The following is a 17,845-nucleotide window of genomic DNA, read 5'->3' on the forward strand; positions in this document are numbered from 1 at the left end:
AGGCTCCAGGCTCATGACCCGTCAGCACAGAGCCCGACATGGTGCTCGAACTCAAAAACCGTGGGATCGTGACCTGAGCTGAAGTCAGACACTTAACCGACTGAGCCACTCAGGTGCCCCAAATTTTATTTTATTTTTAATGTTTGTTTATTTTTGAGAGAGAGAGGCAGACAGCAAGCAGGGGAGGGGCAGACAGAGAGGGAGACACAGAATCCAAAGTAAGCTCCAGGCTCAGCTGTCAGGACAGAGCCCGACACTGGGCTCCAACTCACGGGAGCCGTAAGTTGGATGCTTAACCAACTGAGCCACCAAGGCACCCCTCTCTGAACTATTTTAAATGCTATGATTTATAGATAACTAATAACAATGCAAACAGTTCTTGTCCACAGACATGCATATACATTCTGCCTGGCTGGGGTGGGGGTGGGGGACCTGAATCTTCCTACCAAGCAAATTATACATGCTTCACAAATTCATTTCAATATTCCTTTACCCCATATAAATTTGTGCATCTTTAATTTCTGCCTGGTCCCCTCGTTCATAATGAATTAAATAAAATGCTGTTCAGTGGGTATAAAGTTTCAATCATGCAAGGTGAAAAAGTTCTACAACATAGTGACTACAATTAACACTAATGTACACTTAAAATTTTGTTAAGAGGTTAGATCTGATAGTGTGTGTGGGGTTTTTTTTTGCCAAAATAAAAAAAATCTCTTTTTTTAAATTTAAATTTTAGTTAGTTAACACACAGTGCAATATGGGTTTCAGGCGTAGAATTTAGTGATTCATCACTTACATACAACACCTAGTGCTAAAAAAATCTTTAACACATGTTTATTTTATATCTATGTGAGGGTCATGATGTTGCCTTTAAAAATGTTATTCTCTGGGGTGCCTGGGTGGCTCAGTCGTTTGAGTGTCCAACTTCAGCTCAGGGCATGATCTCACAGTTCATGGGTTCAAGCCCCACATCAGGCTGCCTGCTGTCAGCCTGTCAGTGTGGGGCCCACTTCAGATCCTCTGTTCCCTTCTCTTCACCCCTCCCCCAGCTTGCACTTTCCCCAAAATAAATAAATATTTTTAAAAAATTTTTATTCTTTGATAGAATAAATAAATTAGTCTGTGCTTCTGTGCATGTGTTGGCTGTTGGCTTATGGTGTGCTGTAGGCATTAGAAACTGGTCTCTGCCCGCCCTGAGCCAAGTAAGGTGGCCCATGTAACAGCTTGAGCTCATCTTAAAGGATTTTGCTATTTCCACTTGGGCAACTGGGAGCCAATGGAGGGTTAGAAGCTGGAAATGACACTTGGGCTTTTAGAATTCTCTCCGGCTTCTCTGTGCAGAACAGATTGGAGGTGGGCAGGAAGCAGGTGAGAAGATGAATTTCCTTGACTGTGTATTTCTGTTCCCAAGATAGAAAGTGAGTCCTTGGGAGCAAGAATGTGCATTTCTCACAAGCAGTTGTAGACTTGGTTTGCACCCAGTAATGACAAATTCTATAGGAGGTGATAAATATGTGTCAAGTGGCAATATTTATATAAAGGTAAACACACAAGTGGTAGAATCTTGCATAAAGTATAGCTTCAATTTTGGTGAAGAAGATGACGTATAAAATGACTTTCCTCTCCTTGCATCTACTCACTCACAACCATAGGGAATAGTTTGGGAGACCAGAAGTGACAGGTGAACAAAAGTTTATTCATTTGTGTGTGTTCAGGGGCAGAGAGAAATCAGCAAAGTGCCTCCTTATTGTGCAGAGGTGGGTGAGGGGTGGAGAGAAAGGTTGGGGAGACAATGATTACAGTGTCCCCATGTCTGGCCCCTCCTTTGGACTCCCATGTCCAGGACTTTACCTTATCCTAAGAGGCAAATAATCTCCAGTTCTTCTCATCTTTTATTTTCTAGAAGTTTCCAACTCTGCCTGTGAAAACCTGAGTGTCCTGTAGAATGCTGGCTGTGTGGGTGAATAGTGGTGAACCCTGCTCTGGTGTTTGGGGGACTCAGATAAGGGGTTGCCTGGGTAGGAGCCTGATTGCCTGGTATAGTAGACCCTGGAGGGGCCACAGGGGAGGAAGCCAGCTCCCATGTGGGCACTCCTGAGCAGGGTGAGGACCAGAAAGAGGAACATATGAGGGGATTTGGGCAGGCATTAAGTTCCTGTTTCCAACCCTATCAACACCAGGCTGAGGACCCAGGCTTCCTGCTACTTCCCAGCTCTGGGGCTCAAGACATCCTGGGCTAGTAACTGTAAGAGTTGTCGGGGCAGTAGTTGAGGTGCGAGCCTTGGAGTGGTTGAGACCATGTAAGAGGGACAAGGAGGCTCCCAGACAGAAATGTGAGGAAACATGGAAAAAGGAAAAACCCACCCCAGACTGAAAGAGTGAAAACAATTTAAATGGAGAAAGAAAAAAAAAAAAAAAGCATCTCTGAAGTTATTCAGGCTTGGTAGGAAGACAGCTACAAAATTAAACAGAAACTTTATTTCTCCCAAGGTCTTACAACAGGTCTAAATACCATAAGAACCTCCTCTTTGAGTGATTAATACTTTCTTGCCAGAAATTCCCAAGACTGGCTTTATTATTCCATCTAATTACTGGAGACACCCATGCCTAAACCTCACCTCAGGACAGCACCTAATCCCCGGTTAACACCTTTTTGGGACAAAGCGCCCGAGTCTGATGAGGGAAGCACACACTACGAGGTCCCAGACATACCTGACCAACATCATTGACCTAGGATGTCACCAGACCCTTCCCTGGGCTCCTCCCACTCTGCACTGGGGGCTGAAAAATGGGTCTCCGGGAGGGCGCTCTCCGTCCACCAGGAGACGCTGACGCCTGGAGAGCCCTAGGCAGGGGAGCTGGTGCTGTCCGTGGTGCTGAAACAGGGTCGCACTTTGAGCTCCGGTACCTCCCAGCTCAGCAGAAGGGCTTGACCCAGATGCTTATGTTCCACTTTAAGGCCAGGAGGTCAAGTGGGTGGAGTTGGATGGAGCCAGAGGAGCAGACAGTCAAGAGTGAGTGGTGCTGGCCTCTCTCTCCTTCATCTGCGACCTCTCCTGTTCACTCTCAGGCATTGTTGCTCCTGTGGATGACGTCTGTCTGCCCCATTTGGTTGAGCCTTCTTGCTAAGGCCCTCTGCTTACTGGCCTCTGTACTGCTCCTTTAATATAGCTTACTTCATCACACACACACACACACACACACACACACACCTTCTGAAAGTGAGGAGGCTAGTCTTCACATTTGACAAAGGAGAACTTAGCGTCAGGGTCAGAAGTATTAGACAGCGTGCTTGGATCTCTTTGTCCCTTTCTGTCCATCTGCCTCAGCGTTTCTAAGCAGGAGATATCTCAAGTCTGATGAGGAAGGTAAGCACTTTCTGGACACTTTTTTCCAGCTCTAACTGATTCCCCTTGTGGTGGTGGTCCTGCCTGATTGTCAGAAGAGCTCCCCTTCCACCCAGGAGAGAAATGAGCCTACCTGGCTGCCTCCTGTTTCTCAGTCAGGACTTGGGAAACAATGGGTCTGAGTGTCTTTCCTCTGATAGGTGGGGGTGGGTGGCTGGGGACTGAGATGTTCTGCCTCTGTGTTGTTCCCCTAGTCCTGGGGTCCCAAGCCAATTCACCTTGTACTCACAATGTTTCAGAATCCTCTTTTGGTTCTTGCACAACTTACAGGAATTTTAGTTGTGAGTGGAGGGAGGAATGATGGGTTGATGATAACTTGTCTGGGTTGGAAATCTAACCATTAACTTTTAATGTTTTCAACAGATGGTTGGCTCATGTCACCCAGCTTGACATTAACATAAACAGAAGTCTGACTCAGCTGTCCCTCCTGGATGTAAGGCAGAGAGAGTTAGGCCACAGACATTTTTTTTCACACCACACCAAAATCTTCCATTTGTTTTTAGGTGTTACTTTATGATTTTATGGCATTATGCTTTATCTTTGACATGGTTTCGGTGCTACTGGGGGGTTTGGGACTGTTTTATTCAAGATGATTTTTATTTTAAGTAAAATATTTATTTTTTTTAGGAGGAAGATTAAAACTTATTTTAGGAGGAAGATTAAAACCATCTCAACCCTGACATCTATTTTTTTAAAGTTTATTTTGAGGATAAGAAGGTGCCAAATAGATGATGACCTAGTGATGGGTCTTCCTGGAGGAGAAATGTGGATGCAAGAAGATGGTGAGGAATGCGCAAGCAAGGGAACACTTAGAGAATGATATGAAGGATCGCTGAGCTAGGATATGGAGATGCACAAATAGACTGGGAAAGATTAAAAACAACCTGGAATTGGGGCACCTGGGTGGCTCAGTCGGTTAAACGTCCGACTTCGGCTCAGGTCATGATCTCATGGTTTGTGAGTTCAAGCCCCGCATTGGGCTCTCTGCTGACAGCTCAGAGCCTGGAGCCTGCTTCGGATTCTGTGTCTCCTTCTCTCTCTGCCTCTCCCCTGCTCAGGCTCTGTCTCTGTATAGGACTCTGTCAAAAATAAATAAAAGTTAAAAAAAACCAACCTGTAATAGAGGTCAAAAAACTATAGCTAGTGGGCTGCCTACTTTTGTACATAAAATTTTGTTGGAACACATCCACTTTAATTCATTTCTAGCATGTCTATGGCTGCATTTGCACTATAAACACAGAGTTGGATAGTTGCTATAGAGACCATACAGCTTGCAAAGCCGAAAATATATGCTCTCTGCCCCTCTGAAAAAAAAAAATCCTGCCCCCTGATCTGGAAAGTCAAATTAGAGGCTTGTAAATTAGTCTTTGGGGCTGAGGAGATGGAGAGGTATTTTGACTGTGGTCAGCCCTGATTTTTAGGAGGTTCTGTAAATGTTAATATGTGATTTTGCCTCTACCAGGACTAGTAGGAAGCAGGCAGGGTGGAAAGGGAGGACTCAGAAGGGGAGAGGGATGATGCTGGAGGCCAAGTCAGGGAAGAGATCCATGGGGAGGGTTTTCTTCGTCTGATAAATATTCAGTAATATTTACCATTAAGTACTATGTATGCATATAGAGTTTATTTTTTCCAGCTTTATTAAGATATAATTGACACACAACATTGTGTAATTTTATTTATTTATTTTTTTAATGTTTACTTATTTTTGAGAGAGACAGTGCAAGCCATGGAGGGGCAGACACACACACACACACACACACACACACACACACACACAATCCGAAACAGTCCCGATCCGAAACAGGCTCCAGGCTCTGAGCTGTCAGCACAGAGCCCGATGTGGGGCTCAAACTCATGATCTGTGAGATCATGACCTGAGCCGAAGTCAGACGCTTAACCGACTGAGCCACCCAGGTGCCCCTACATTGTGTAAATTTAAAGTGTACAATGTAATGATTTGATATATGTGTACATTGCAAAATGATTGCCACATGGGAGGGTTTCGAGTACAGAGTGAGGCTGACTCATTGCTGATGTGGTGTCCGGGACAGAACATATCCAGCCTCTAAGTGAAATGTCACTGACACCTTTCTGTCCAAGGGGGAAAGAACCAATGTGCACCAAAGTCTCACAACGCAGCAGGATTTGTGCTGTGTGTTTTCCATATGCACTTTAATCCTCGTGGAAGCCCTTACATCCATTTTGTAAAGCAGAAAACCGAGACATGGAGGAGTAAGGTGGCTTGCCTGACATCATAGTGCTAATAAATGAAAGAGCCTTGAATCCATGCCAGGCCTCTCTGATTGCAAAGCCTTAGTTCCAATACAGCAAGAAACTCACATATAGTAGTTTATAAGTCCATTGCCTATGGGGATGTTAAGTCTCCAAGAACCAGCCTTTGGCTCCCCCTTCCTAGAGGATATGGACGCTCCCTCTGAGGCTGTTTGCTCCAGGTGGTTCGTCACTTTGTATTGACCTCTGAATATTCTGTGCAGGTGTTCCCCTTCATCTTGTGAAAGCTGATGGAGGCGTAATGCAGTTCCTCCTCCATTTCCAAGGTGGGGGGCACCCCTGCAGAGCTTGTGGGCTCAGCAGGGAGTTCTGGCTCAGACTCCTGCTGGTAACCCTGTGTGGAGAGCAAAGAAGGGCTCAGAGCAGGGCTCTTGGGGTGGGGTGGGGGGGTAAGGTGAGAAGGCAGAGGGTCCATGAAGTGAATTTGATTCGATAGGACATTGCTCTTTCTTCCAGTCTTTTATCAAACATTTCTTATTTAGCAAATATAACACTATTGATTGCTTTCAAATTTTACTGAGCACTCACTCAGACCTATGCGGAAAATAGTTTACATAGAGAGAAACTAATTCTCAGAGAGGTTAGGTGCTACCCAAGGCCACACATCTGTTGATCATGAACTCAACCCTGGTCACTCTGGCACGGGACACGCAGGAGGGTGTTTATGAAAAGTTGACTTTTCTTCTGGGCATGTCTCCTTTGTTCTCACACTGTTACCTACATCCACAACACTTCTGACACCAGATTTGTGGGGTTTTCCCCACAGCAAGCAATTCTCCAACACCAGCTGAGTGGCCTGCAGTTCACTTCAATTCTGACACTCCCTACCCAGAGATAATGCCGGATCTCACACATTAAGGGCTCAGTCTTACAAGGCTAACCTCACCCCCAATTCACCTGCCAATAGGAAGCCGAGGTTGTAACCCGTGCTTCTGACCAACTGGCTATAAATTCGTGGTTGCCATAACACCTATCTCAGGTTTCATTAATTTGCTAGAGTGGCTCATAGAACTCAGGAAAGCAGTTTGATGTTTACCAGCTTATTATAAAAGGATGTGATAAAAGACACAGGTGAACATCCAAATGGAAGAGGTGCCTAGGGTGAGGTTGGGGGGGGGTGGGGAGTGGCAGGAGCTTCCACACCCTCTCCAGATGTACTCCTAGCATCTCCGTGTTGGAAGATTCCAACTTGGAAGTTCCTTGAACTCCATACTTTTGGGATGTTAATGGAGACTTCATCATATACACATGATGGATCACTAATTTCATTTCTAGCATCTCGCCCCTCTCTGGATAATGGGGAGTGGGGATGAAAATACTGAGCTTCTAAGCATGCCTTGGTCTTTCTTGTGATCTGCTCATCCAGAAGCCCACCCAGAGTCACCTTGTTAGAACAAAAGATGCTCCTATCACCCAGAAGGTTCCAAGGGATGTAGAAGTATGACCATTTTCTGTTGCAGATTAATTTCTCAAGATGTATGGCAACATTTCTCAAGAGCATTTGCACTTCCTCTCCTCCCATTTTCTCTTGAACTCATTCCAATCAAGAAAACTTCCTCCACTGGGCAACCATATCTGCTTTTCTCAAGATTAACTGTGACACCATGTGCTAAATTTAAATGGTCATTTCTCAGAACTGATCTTACTGGGATTACTACCATTTGAAACAAATAAGCGTTCTCTTCTCCTTGAAACTTCATCTCCCTTTGGCTACCAGGACCCAAATCTACACTCTTTTTGTCATTTCTTTTTTTTTCTCAGTGGTCTTCTTGTTGTTTTCACCTTGTATCCCTGTCTCTCCCGGGGCTCTGTCTGTGGACCTCTTCTCTTCCTTGTGGCTTCATCCCCTATCAGACCTTGGTGTGTATGCTCCCCAAATCTCTGTGCCTCCTACCTGGACCCCTCTCCTGAGCTCCAGACCCTTGCCATCTAACTTGTCTTCTTCATTTGGACATCTCAGAGGCACCTGAAGCTTATAGTAACCAAAATAAAGTTTGAACCTCCCTGAGAAATATACTCCCGCAGAGATGGCAATTTCAGGAATTGGTAGTTCAATTATTTATGTTGCTCAAGGCAACCACATCGGAGTCATCTTTGGTATCTATGGACATGTATGGGCATCTATGGGTATTTATGACATCTATTCACATGTCTGGACATGCATGGACACCTGTGGATATTTACGGCATCTGTGGAGTCATTTTTGGCATTTATCACATCCATGTGGTGGAGGCAGTGAACTATCTCCGCTCACATCACACACATACTCTACCATTCCATTAGCAAATCCTGATTCATCATTGTTACCCATCGGACTATGTCTTATGGACTGAATTGTATCTCCTTGGATTTATATGTTGAAGCTCTAACACCCAGTGCGCTATATTTGGGGATGGGGCTTTAAAAAAAGTAATTAGGTTTAAGTGAGGTCATTAAGATAGGGCCCAAAATGACTTACGTCCTCATAAGAAGAAGAGACCCTGGAAACGTGTGTGCATAGAGAAAAGGCCACGTGAGGACATAGAGAGAAGGTAGTAATCTGCAAGCCAAGGGGAGAGTTTTCAGGAGAAACTAACCCTGCTATCACCTTGATCTGGGACTTCCAGCATAACAAAATATATGTTTCTGTAGTTTAAGACACTCAGTCTACAGTATCTTGTTATGGGAGCCTACATTATCTCTTGCCTGGATTACTTGAGTTTCTTCCTTATTTGGTGTCCTCTTTTCCTAGCCTGATATAGGTATTCTCAGCACAGCAGACAGAGTGATCCCATTAAAATGAGCATCAGTTCAAAAAAATAAAATAAAATAAAATAAAATGAGCATCAGTTCATGTCTGTGAAATAATAAAAGATAAATATATATCAGAAGACAGAGAGAGAGAGAGAGAGAAAGAGATCTACCCTTGGTTCCTGCACAGATTTCCTAAGACCCTTTTAAATTTCCTAAGTGATAATTGTGTTAGGAGCATCTTCTGGTCTAATGTTTGGTCTTTGACCCTGGTTCTTGACACAGAGTTCCTAAATCCCTTGGGATTTCCTGGACAACAGCAGTGTCTTTTGTTCTAATGATGCAAATCTTGGTTGGCTCCTGGATGGAGGCTGGTCACAGGAATACAAAGCTGCGGTTAGAAGCTTGGAACTTCCAGCCCCATGTCCTCATCCCCCAGGAAGGGGAGAGGGGTGGGAAATAGAAGTAATGATCAATCATGTCTATGTCCATAAAAATCCCAATAGTATGGGGGTGGCGGTTAGGGAGTTTCTGGGTTAGTGAATATGTGGAGGGTGGCATACCTGGAAATAACTTGGGAGCTCCACACATCTCTTCTATCTGGATGGTCATCTGTATCCTTCATCATATACTTTTATAATAAACTGGTACACAGTAAACAAAATGCTTTCCTGAGTTCTGTGGGCCTCTCTGACAAAGTAATTGAAACCGAGGAAGGGGGTCGTGGGAACACCCGATTTATGGCCGGTTGGTTAGAAGCACAAGTGACAACTTGAACTTGTGGTTGGTGTCTTAAGGGCGGTGGGGCTGTCTTATGGGCTGAGCCCTTATCTGTGGGATGTGATGCTAGCTCCAGATAGATAGTGTCAGAATTGAGTTGAGTTGTACAGTAGGACATCCGGATGGTGTCAGAGAGAATTATTTGGTGTGGTGAAAACCACACACACATTTAGAGACCAAAAGAGTAAGAAGTTAGGTATTTTGGATGAGTAGTAGTTCTGTGTGGTTTTCCTTTACGTTATCACCCTTCTCAAAATACAAAGATAATTATGGTGAACTGCAGGGCCTTGTAATATCTGCAGCCTCCATGCCTCTCTCCATCTTCATTTCCTACCCATCATTACCCACTGCCCCCCTCCCACACAGCTCTGTTCAAACACACTGTCCAACTTGCTGTTTTCCCCACACACCAGGCATGCCCCAACCTCAGGACCCCCAAACCTTGTTTAGAGCCATAGTGATTCTCTCAGGGTTCACGCTGTGCTCCCTCACTTCCTGTGGGTGTCTTCTCAAAGACTCCAGTGCCAGGACTGACACCTCTCATTCTTCCATCTAATGCCCCTCCATAGCACTATTTCCTGACAATTTCTTGCATATTTTCACTACCTATATGTCCACTGTTTTCTCCACACACACACCCCTCAATAAATGTAAGTCCTTGACAGCAGGGACATTTTATATTTGTAACATACGTACTTGTAAAAACAGAGATATTTCCCAAGTATGCAGAACAATCGACAAGTGGAAGATATTTGCAAAAGGAATGAATGAAGGCAAGGTGATTGCAGATCATGTACTCAGAAACCTCAGTGGTGTCCACCTTAGAGTTTTAAATGAATAAATGAAAATTAGAGCTTGGAGATGAGCAGGACTAGGGCAGATTGACACAGACACATGAGAAGGTGAGCACAGCGGAGGAATGATTCTGAGATGCAAAACGCTCGCTATGCTTGAGGCGAGTGAGCAGGCTGGTGTCGGAGAGACAGAAGCATTGAAGGGGACCTTGGGTTTCCTGCCCCAAATCTCATACCAAGTTGTGTGGGCACCCGACTTGCAGCAGTGTGGAGAAGCAGTGCTTTTCAAACTTGGTCATGTGGGACAAGGGTTCTGCCTGGAGGTGATGCTAACGTGCCAGGGAGGAGAAGCGGGGAGGGCTGCAGCAGGGTAGGGACTAAGAGGGGAGCTCAGCTCAAAGGGAGTGGATGCATTATGCTGTACTGAGGAGAAGCACAGGACTGCACACCCTGCAGCACATTGGTGTGAGAAGTGCAGGGCTGGGGTGGGACAGGGTTGGGTCGCTGGCAGGGTATTAGGGACACAAGTGCCATCAGGGAGGTGGGTGATCAGCAGGAAGAGTGTGTTTAGGAGCGTATTAACCATATGTTTGTGATGCTTTGGCATCTGGGGCCTTGCTAATCCTAGAGGAACTGCCCCTGCCAGGACTAGCCAATCTCTAGAGATGTTAAAGGACTTGCCTTGCAAGCATCTCTTTCATATGCAAACCAATCCATCCAAATCTCACACCCAAACCCTCCTTTATCCAGCTCTTACATTCTGGGTCACTATTCTTCTGCCTAATCACCCCAGGGCCAAGTACCAAGCAACTAGGGACGGACCCAACACCCCGGAGCTTGCTGAAATGATTCAAACTAGCCAATCTTAAACTTACTTACCCCTTCTCAGCATGCCTTTCCTGTGGAAACTCCAATAAAGGCTCCCATCTGTGTCTCTCTATGCCCCCTCTGCCTCTTGGCCGACCTCAACCCTGTCCGTATGGTCTTGTATGTGATCATGTGTCCTTCTTCCTGGGAACTTGAGTAACAGAGTGCCTTTTCAGAGGCAATCACCCCTTGATCTGTTGGCCTCAGACACTGAATAATAATAAAACCTACATTTTCAACTAAGCAGGAAGGTGATGAGCTCATTTCTGGATGTGCTGAATGGAGCATGGCTGTGCGCCACCCCAGGAGATGCAGAGGAGAATCTGCACACCAGGATGCCCACATCACTCACCAGGGGAGCTGGCCCTACAACTGAGTGGATGTCGTCCACGCCCGCTGCTCTCCGGGATGCTGTCTTCCTACAGGTCTTCACTCTGATGAGAGAACCAGGGTCTCTGACATAGGGTCACTCTCTTGAGGCTGGAGTGAGCTACTATGGCAGGTCAACGGTGGAGTGAGCCCAGAAGCCTTCATATCAAGACTTTGTAACAAGGTGCCCCGGCTCCGGGACTTCTGGGACCAAGGCTGGGAACACACTCATGCTTGGCCCAGTGGTATCAGCTGGATTCTTACCATGACTGCACCTTTCGCCCTTGGCTGTAGGGCTTCACAACCCCTGCAGGTCCCGCTTCTTCCCCTCTCGCCCACATCAACACAGCTCACCCAAAGAAGATGAGGCAGAGGCAGAGAGCAAGCAGCGTGGTGACACCAGCTCCCCAAATGGCACCTTTAATCACTCCTGCCCTGGTTTCCAGGTTCCCTGTAGACAGAGGCACTTGGGGTCAACTCCAATCTTGACAAGCAAGACACTTGGAGTCAACTCCAATCTTGACAACTCCAGCATACTGAGAGGGGTACTCGTCCCCTCCCATCCAGGGTTCAGCCCTGAGGGTCTCCCACCCACTGTAGGACCTCAGCCTCCACCAGAAGGACATGGTTTGTGTGACATCATCTAGCCCTCACACTCCTGTTCAGCTACTACCATTTTTTCTAGGACCCAGGTTCTTCTCTGCAGCAGATCCCAGATCTGTCTGCAGCAGGTCCGTGGGGCTCTGGGCCCCGTGGGTGTGCCAGAGAGAGAGACGTATGCACACAGCATATGTCTCTGTGGGATGTGGAAAGATCTTGTCCTTCCTTCTCTCCAGGGAAGCTGTTTGAATCTCCTCTCCTGGCCTCCACTGACCCTGTCTCAGGGCCAAAGGTGGTCTCTTATGCTTCCAGAAGTGGGTGGAAGCAGCCAAGTATATATACTGTGAGCCCAACACACCCAGGGTGAGGGATGTGTCTCTGTCAACCATTTGGTGGGCACTGAAAGAGTCCAAAAGGAGCTCACTGTCCAGGTGGGAACCAGATGTCACTGCCAATGGGAATAGAACAGTGAGGGAAAGGCTGGGCTCAGAGAGAGGTCAAGGTGAGAGCTGAGGATTCACAGTCAAAAAATGTCCCGGAGGGGTGCCTGGGTGGCTCAGTCGGTTAAGCCTCCGACTTCAGCTCAGGTCACGATCTCACGGTCCGTGAGTTCGAGCCCCGCGTCAGACTCTGGGCCGATGGCTCAGAGCCTGGAGCCTGCTTCTGATTCTGTGTCTCCCTCTCTCTCTGCCCCTCCCCTGTTCATGCTCTCTCTCTGTCTCAAAAATAAATAAACGTTAAAAAAAATTAAAAAAAAAAAAAGGGGGGAGCCTGGGTGGCTCAGTCGGTTAAGCGGCCGACTTCGGCTCAGGTCATGATCTCGCGGTCCATGAGTTGGAGCCCCGCGTCAGGCTCTGTGCTGACAGCTCAGAGCCTGGAGCCTGTTTCAGATTCTGTGTCTCCCTCTCTCTCTGCCCCTCCCCCGTTCATGCTCTGTCTCTCTCTGTCTCAAAAATAAATAAACGTTAAAAAAAAAAATTTTTAAAAAATGTCCCTGAGACATTTGGGGACAGTGAAACTACTCTGCATGATAACACTAGATGGATACATGTCATTATAAATTGTCCAACCCATAGAATGCACAACACCAAGAATGAACTCTAATGTCAACTATGGACTTTCGGTGATAAAAGCAATTACATGTAGGTTTGATTGTGACAAAGGTATTCTCTGGTGGGGGACACAGATAGTGGAGAGGCTATGCATACAAAAGCAGGGGCTTGGGGGAAATCTCTCTACCTTCAGCTCAATTTTGTTATGAACCTAAAACTCCCCCCCTCTAAAAATAAAGTCTCCTAAAAATGCCCCAAGGCCTTCAATGACTGGAGGAAGATAAAGAGTATACTCAAGATGGTGGGGAGAAAATAGCAGGTCACCCTGGCAAGACCAGAGTGGGAGGGGATGAGAGAGGAGGGCTGAGGGGGTTTCTCATGTCTAACTACAGCCCACCACACATCTACCCACTGACTCTGAAAGTCCCGCTCTGAAAGAAACTGCTAGTCAGTGCTCCATGGACAGGAGGCTTCTTCCCACCTTTGTCATCCACTAGGCAGACATCAGCTGTCGAGTTCTGTGTGGCACCTAGGATGGGAGGACAGGATTTCCCTCTTTAGTGAGGAAGGGTGATGTGAGATGCATGTGGACATCCTCCCACCCCCAGAAGCCACAGAAACACAGGAGGGACAGGACTTGAGTCATTCGAGGTCCCCTCCTCAGCCAGGCCTCCAGGACTAAAGCATCAGCATCCAGAACCTGGACTTCATGCCCCTCACCCCCTCAGGCACTCAGGTCATCCTGTCCCTACACTCACAGGTGACATTGAGCTGGATGGTCCTTTCCACCATCACACCAGCTGCAGGGAACTTCACCTGACAGGTGAGGTTGGTACCATGGTCCTGGGGCCGTGGGGTGAGGGTGAGCACTGAGGAGAGGTGGGTCCTGGGGCCCAGGGAGGTGAGGGCCGCTGACATCCAGGAGAAGATGGGGGGTGTGCCCCGCTCACAGGCCCAGGGCACAGAGCAGGTCAGGTTCCTGGGGTGTCCACACTCCAAGGTCTCAGGGATGAGGATGTCAGGTGTGTGGGTGAGGGCTGGTGAGGAGAGGGGGAGACACAGGGATCAGAAAGAGGGTCTGAGGTGACACCCTAAAAGAAGCCTCAGGCTTCGGTCAAGGTTGTCCCGGGACCCCTATCCTTCCCCTGTGGCCTCCCCTGCAGTGTGCTCCTTACCTGTCACATGCACAGAGAGCTGATTCTGTCTGTAACTATATCTTATATTAATCCCTGTCTCCACCCTAAAGACGTACGTCCCTGAGTCCCTTCTCTGTGCATCTCTGATGTCCAGGGAGCAGTCGCGGTCCCGAGGGTCTCCAAGGAGGCGGAATCGGCCCTGGGTCTCCTTCTGTACTTTTCGATCTGGGTTGTTTGTGGCCACTGGAGCATCCGAATATATGTGGGCCCTTTCCCGGAACCAGTAGCCATGAACAGGGCTAGTCAAGTAGCTCATGGGGTTGGAGAATTTGCAAGGCACGTATACACACAGGCCCTCCTGCACTGTCAGTGACTCCTGAACTTGCAGCCAGTATCTCTCATCCTGAGCCTGGGACCCTGTGGAGAAGGCAGGGTCAGCGGCAGTCCCCAGCTTCCCTCTCCCCTCAGCCCACTCACCTGCCCATAGCAGGAGAAGCAGCAGCGGTGGCAGCAGCATCTAGAGACAGAGGGTGTCTGGGCTTCCTGTGGGTGAAGGAGAAGGGAAGGCAGAGGGAGGGAAGCTGAGGAGGACCCACGGGAAGCTGGGGAGGAGCATGAGGTCTCACGATTTCACAAAAGGGGAACTGCCGCTGCGGAGCTCACCCCCTCTCTGCACAGAGCCTGTGACCCCCGCACTCCCAGTCCAAGACCCTGGAGACCCACCCAGGGAGGGGAGACCAAGAACAGACCCTGTATCCTGCCCCCCATCTCCAGTCTTCCCTCCACCACGGGAGCCTGGACCAGGACCTCTGAGAGCATATGAGGCATGGGACACAGTGAGTCTCCTAAGATCCTCCCATCTGAGGTGCTTGTCTGAGCAGCATGGTCTACACCAAGGAGCTAATCAACTCCTGTCTACAGCTGGAGGGTCACAGCCTTGTCTGGACCCAGTGGTCAGTCCTGCAAGGTGGAGGATTCTTTAGGTGTGTGAGCATCTGGGGCATAAGAAAAGACGGGGGCCACGGTGAGGTGAAGGCAGGATTCCTTCATGGATTCACTGACTGATTCTCCAAATACTTGGTGAACATCTGTGTTGGGGGACCTGAAGACAAGACACATGGGGCTGACCTGGTCCATCCTGCAACAGGGACCCCACCCAAGGTGCCACTTCCTCTGCAGATACACTGTGCTTTCACTTTGTCCCTGTTAGGTTCACAGCTGCAGGCATGTGTGACTTTGCAATGTCTCTGCTGGCCTACTGCTGGTTATTTTCTAAATATTCAAGGATGGGTCCATTTTTTTTTTTTTTGCTTCTGTTATGCTGATTCATGAAGTTTCAGTGGCATCTCCAAATGGAAAACCATGTAGCGTCTTCATGTCAAACAAAAGGGAGAACACAAGTTCATGAGCCAGTGGACACTCTTTTCCATGAATGCTGTCTATACAGTCATTTGTGGACTGAAGCAATATGTTTGGTTGTTCATCATACAGATTAACATTTCCCGTCAGGTAAAAAATCTGATTCTCAAGGTGAAATTGGCTCAAAACACATAATATTCCAGAAAACATGAGTGGAATGAATATACGGCTGCAATTAAAATTTTAGGTTCTGCTCATGTATTTTTCCATCTCACTCTGTGGAGTATACATCTGGCAAATCCTTGATGTCTCTATTTACAATATGCATATATAATAGCATTTGCCGTCAACCATTTGTAAAATCTTCAAAACACAATAGTATCTGAATAAATGTTCCATAAACATTACTACCATAGAGACACTTTTGCACCTTATCTGATAAGTGAGGAATTGAGTCTCCAATAAGTGAAATCATACCTTATTCTGGATTATTAAAAATGTATGATTGTGGCACATAATGGAGAAGCCAATGCAGTTGGTTTTACAGTAAAGAAAGTTATACCATTTTCATGGACTGGGAGGATCTGTGAGTTCTCATTATGTTTCTTTAATGAACTTTGTACTTTTTATAAGACAGAATATAACTACTTGAAGTGTGCCTTTCTATGAATCCTGACAAATGTATACCTCCACAATCCGGACGTGAACGTAACCACCATCTCAGCTGGGTTTCTGGCACCTCTGTGCAGCTCATCAAGCCATCTCCAGCCCCAGGTAACATTGATCTGTTCCCTGCATGGTGAATTAATTTTGCCAATTTGAGAATTTCCTAGAAATGTACACTTTGTGTCTTCTGTATTCTCTCACTCAGCACAATAATTTTGAAATTGATCCAAGTCATATTTATAGTTCATAATGCGTTTATTACTATGTATTATGCCATTCATGGGTATATTGTAATCTTTTATTTATTCACCTATTGATAGACATTTGAGATTTTCAAGTTTCGGCTATGAATAGGAAGGTGAAACCTTTTTATGGACATGTTTATACTATATATATATAGCATATATATAGTATAAAAACTATATATATAGTTTATAGATATATAGTTTATATATAGTATAAAAACTATACTATAGTATATAAACTATACTATAGTATATAAACTATACGATACTATAGTATATAAACAAGTTTGGGCAATAAATAGGAAGGTGAAACCTTTTTATGGACATGTTTATATACTATATAAACTATATATGTATATATATATACACATATATATGTATATACATATATACACATATATATGTATATATATATACATATATATATAAAACACATATATATGTATATACATATATACACATATATACATATATATATATATATATATATATATATATATATATATATAAAACACTCCCATGAGTATATAAAAGAAGGATATTTGTGAGGCTGACATAACAATGTGTGTCAACTATACTTCAATAACAAAATAGACATAAAAACTGCTAAAAGAGAAAAAAGAGTCCCTCCCCAAAAGTGTCATTATTAGGTCAAAGAGTAACTGCGTGTCTCACACTAGCAGGAATTGCTACACTACTCTCCATAATGGTTTTAACCTTTACTACTCCTATCCACAATATTTCAGAATTCTGGTACCTCCACACTCTTGTTAATATTTGGTATTGTCAGCCTTTTAAAAATTTTAGCAATTTTGCAGAAGTTTAGTGGTATCTTGTGTTTTTTAATTCTTTTTTTGTTTATTTATTTTTAAGAGAGAGAGTGCGCGCGGGGAAAGGGCAGAGAGAAAAAGAGAGAGAGAGAGAATCTCAAGCAGGCTCTACCAGGTTGGCGAAGAGCCTGATGTGGGCCTCGAACTCAGTAACTGTGAGATCATGACCTGAGTCGAAATCGAGAGTTGAACACTTAACCGACTGGCTACCCAGGGGCCTCTTTAATTCTCAATGCATTTTAATTTTAGACATAGTGAGATTCACCTGTTAACATGTACAATTCTGTGAAATTTGACTGATATATAGAATTATGTAATCATAACCACAGTCAAGGTACTGAAGAGTGCCATTCCCCAAGATCTTCTTTCCTCCTGTCGCTTGGTGGCCGTGTCCTCCCTCCTCCCACAACCTCTGCAAAAATGCTGATCTGTTCTCCATCCCTCTTATTTTGCTGTTTACAGAATGTCATAGAAACGGAATCATGCAAGAGTCTGGCTTCATTCATTTGGCCTAATGCATTAGAAGGTCCTCCATATTGTTGAGTATATATGCTAATAATTTGTACAATCTTGTATACACTAACCCCCGGGAGACCATTGGGATTGTTTCCTGTTCTGGGGTGACTGTGAATAAAATAACTGTCAACATTCACATGCAGGTTTTGTGGGAACGTGTTTTTGTTTCCCCTGGGTAAATATTAGGCATTAGGTCCTCAGT

At 45.7% G+C, this 17,845-nt stretch overlaps 1 protein-coding gene across 3 annotated transcripts; it reads right to left on the minus strand.

Annotated features, from left to right (window-relative positions):
- Window positions 1-5,568: 5,568 nt before the first annotated feature.
- LOC107178933 (myeloid cell surface antigen CD33-like) lies at window positions 5,569-14,917 on the minus strand. 3 transcript variants are annotated; one of them, XM_007074206.3, is made up of 7 exons: window positions 14,505-14,917; window positions 14,067-14,444; window positions 13,650-13,928; window positions 13,373-13,420; window positions 11,594-11,690; window positions 11,223-11,304; window positions 5,569-6,033 (listed from the first exon to the last, which is right to left on the minus strand). In XM_007074206.3, exons 1-7 carry the CDS (start codon window positions 14,542-14,544, stop codon window positions 5,869-5,871), a joined length of 1,089 nt encoding a protein of 362 aa, XP_007074268.2. In that variant the 5' UTR covers window positions 14,545-14,917; the 3' UTR covers window positions 5,569-5,868. The 3 variants fall into 3 exon arrangements, 2 of the variants coding, with proteins under 2 accessions (XP_007074268.2, XP_042826307.1); XR_006212122.1 differs by adding an exon at window positions 10,883-11,021 and having other exon boundaries at window positions 6,003-6,033; window positions 14,067-14,583; XM_042970373.1 differs by having other exon boundaries at window positions 14,067-14,583.
- Between the last annotated feature and the right edge of the window lie 2,928 nt (window positions 14,918-17,845).

Source organism: Panthera tigris, chromosome E2 (assembly GCF_018350195.1).
Source record: "Panthera tigris isolate Pti1 chromosome E2, P.tigris_Pti1_mat1.1, whole genome shotgun sequence".
Taxonomy (NCBI): domain Eukaryota; kingdom Metazoa; phylum Chordata; class Mammalia; order Carnivora; family Felidae; genus Panthera; species Panthera tigris.

What these genes read in the sequence shown, in the direction of transcription:
- LOC107178933 (XM_042970373.1), bottom strand. Translation starts at nt 14,544, where the DNA reads ATGCTGCTGCCACCGCTGCTGCTTCTCCTGCTATGGGCAGGTGAGTGG. An exon ending in GCTCTCTGTGCATGTGACAG is followed by an intron (nt 13,929 to 14,066) that starts GTAAGGAGCACA and finishes TCTCCTCACCAG; the next exon opens with CCCTCACCCACACACCTGAC. An exon ending in CTGCCTAGTGGATGACAAAG is followed by an intron (nt 11,691 to 13,372) that starts GTGGGAAGAAGC and finishes CTCTGTCTACAG; the next exon opens with GGAACCTGGAAACCAGGGCA.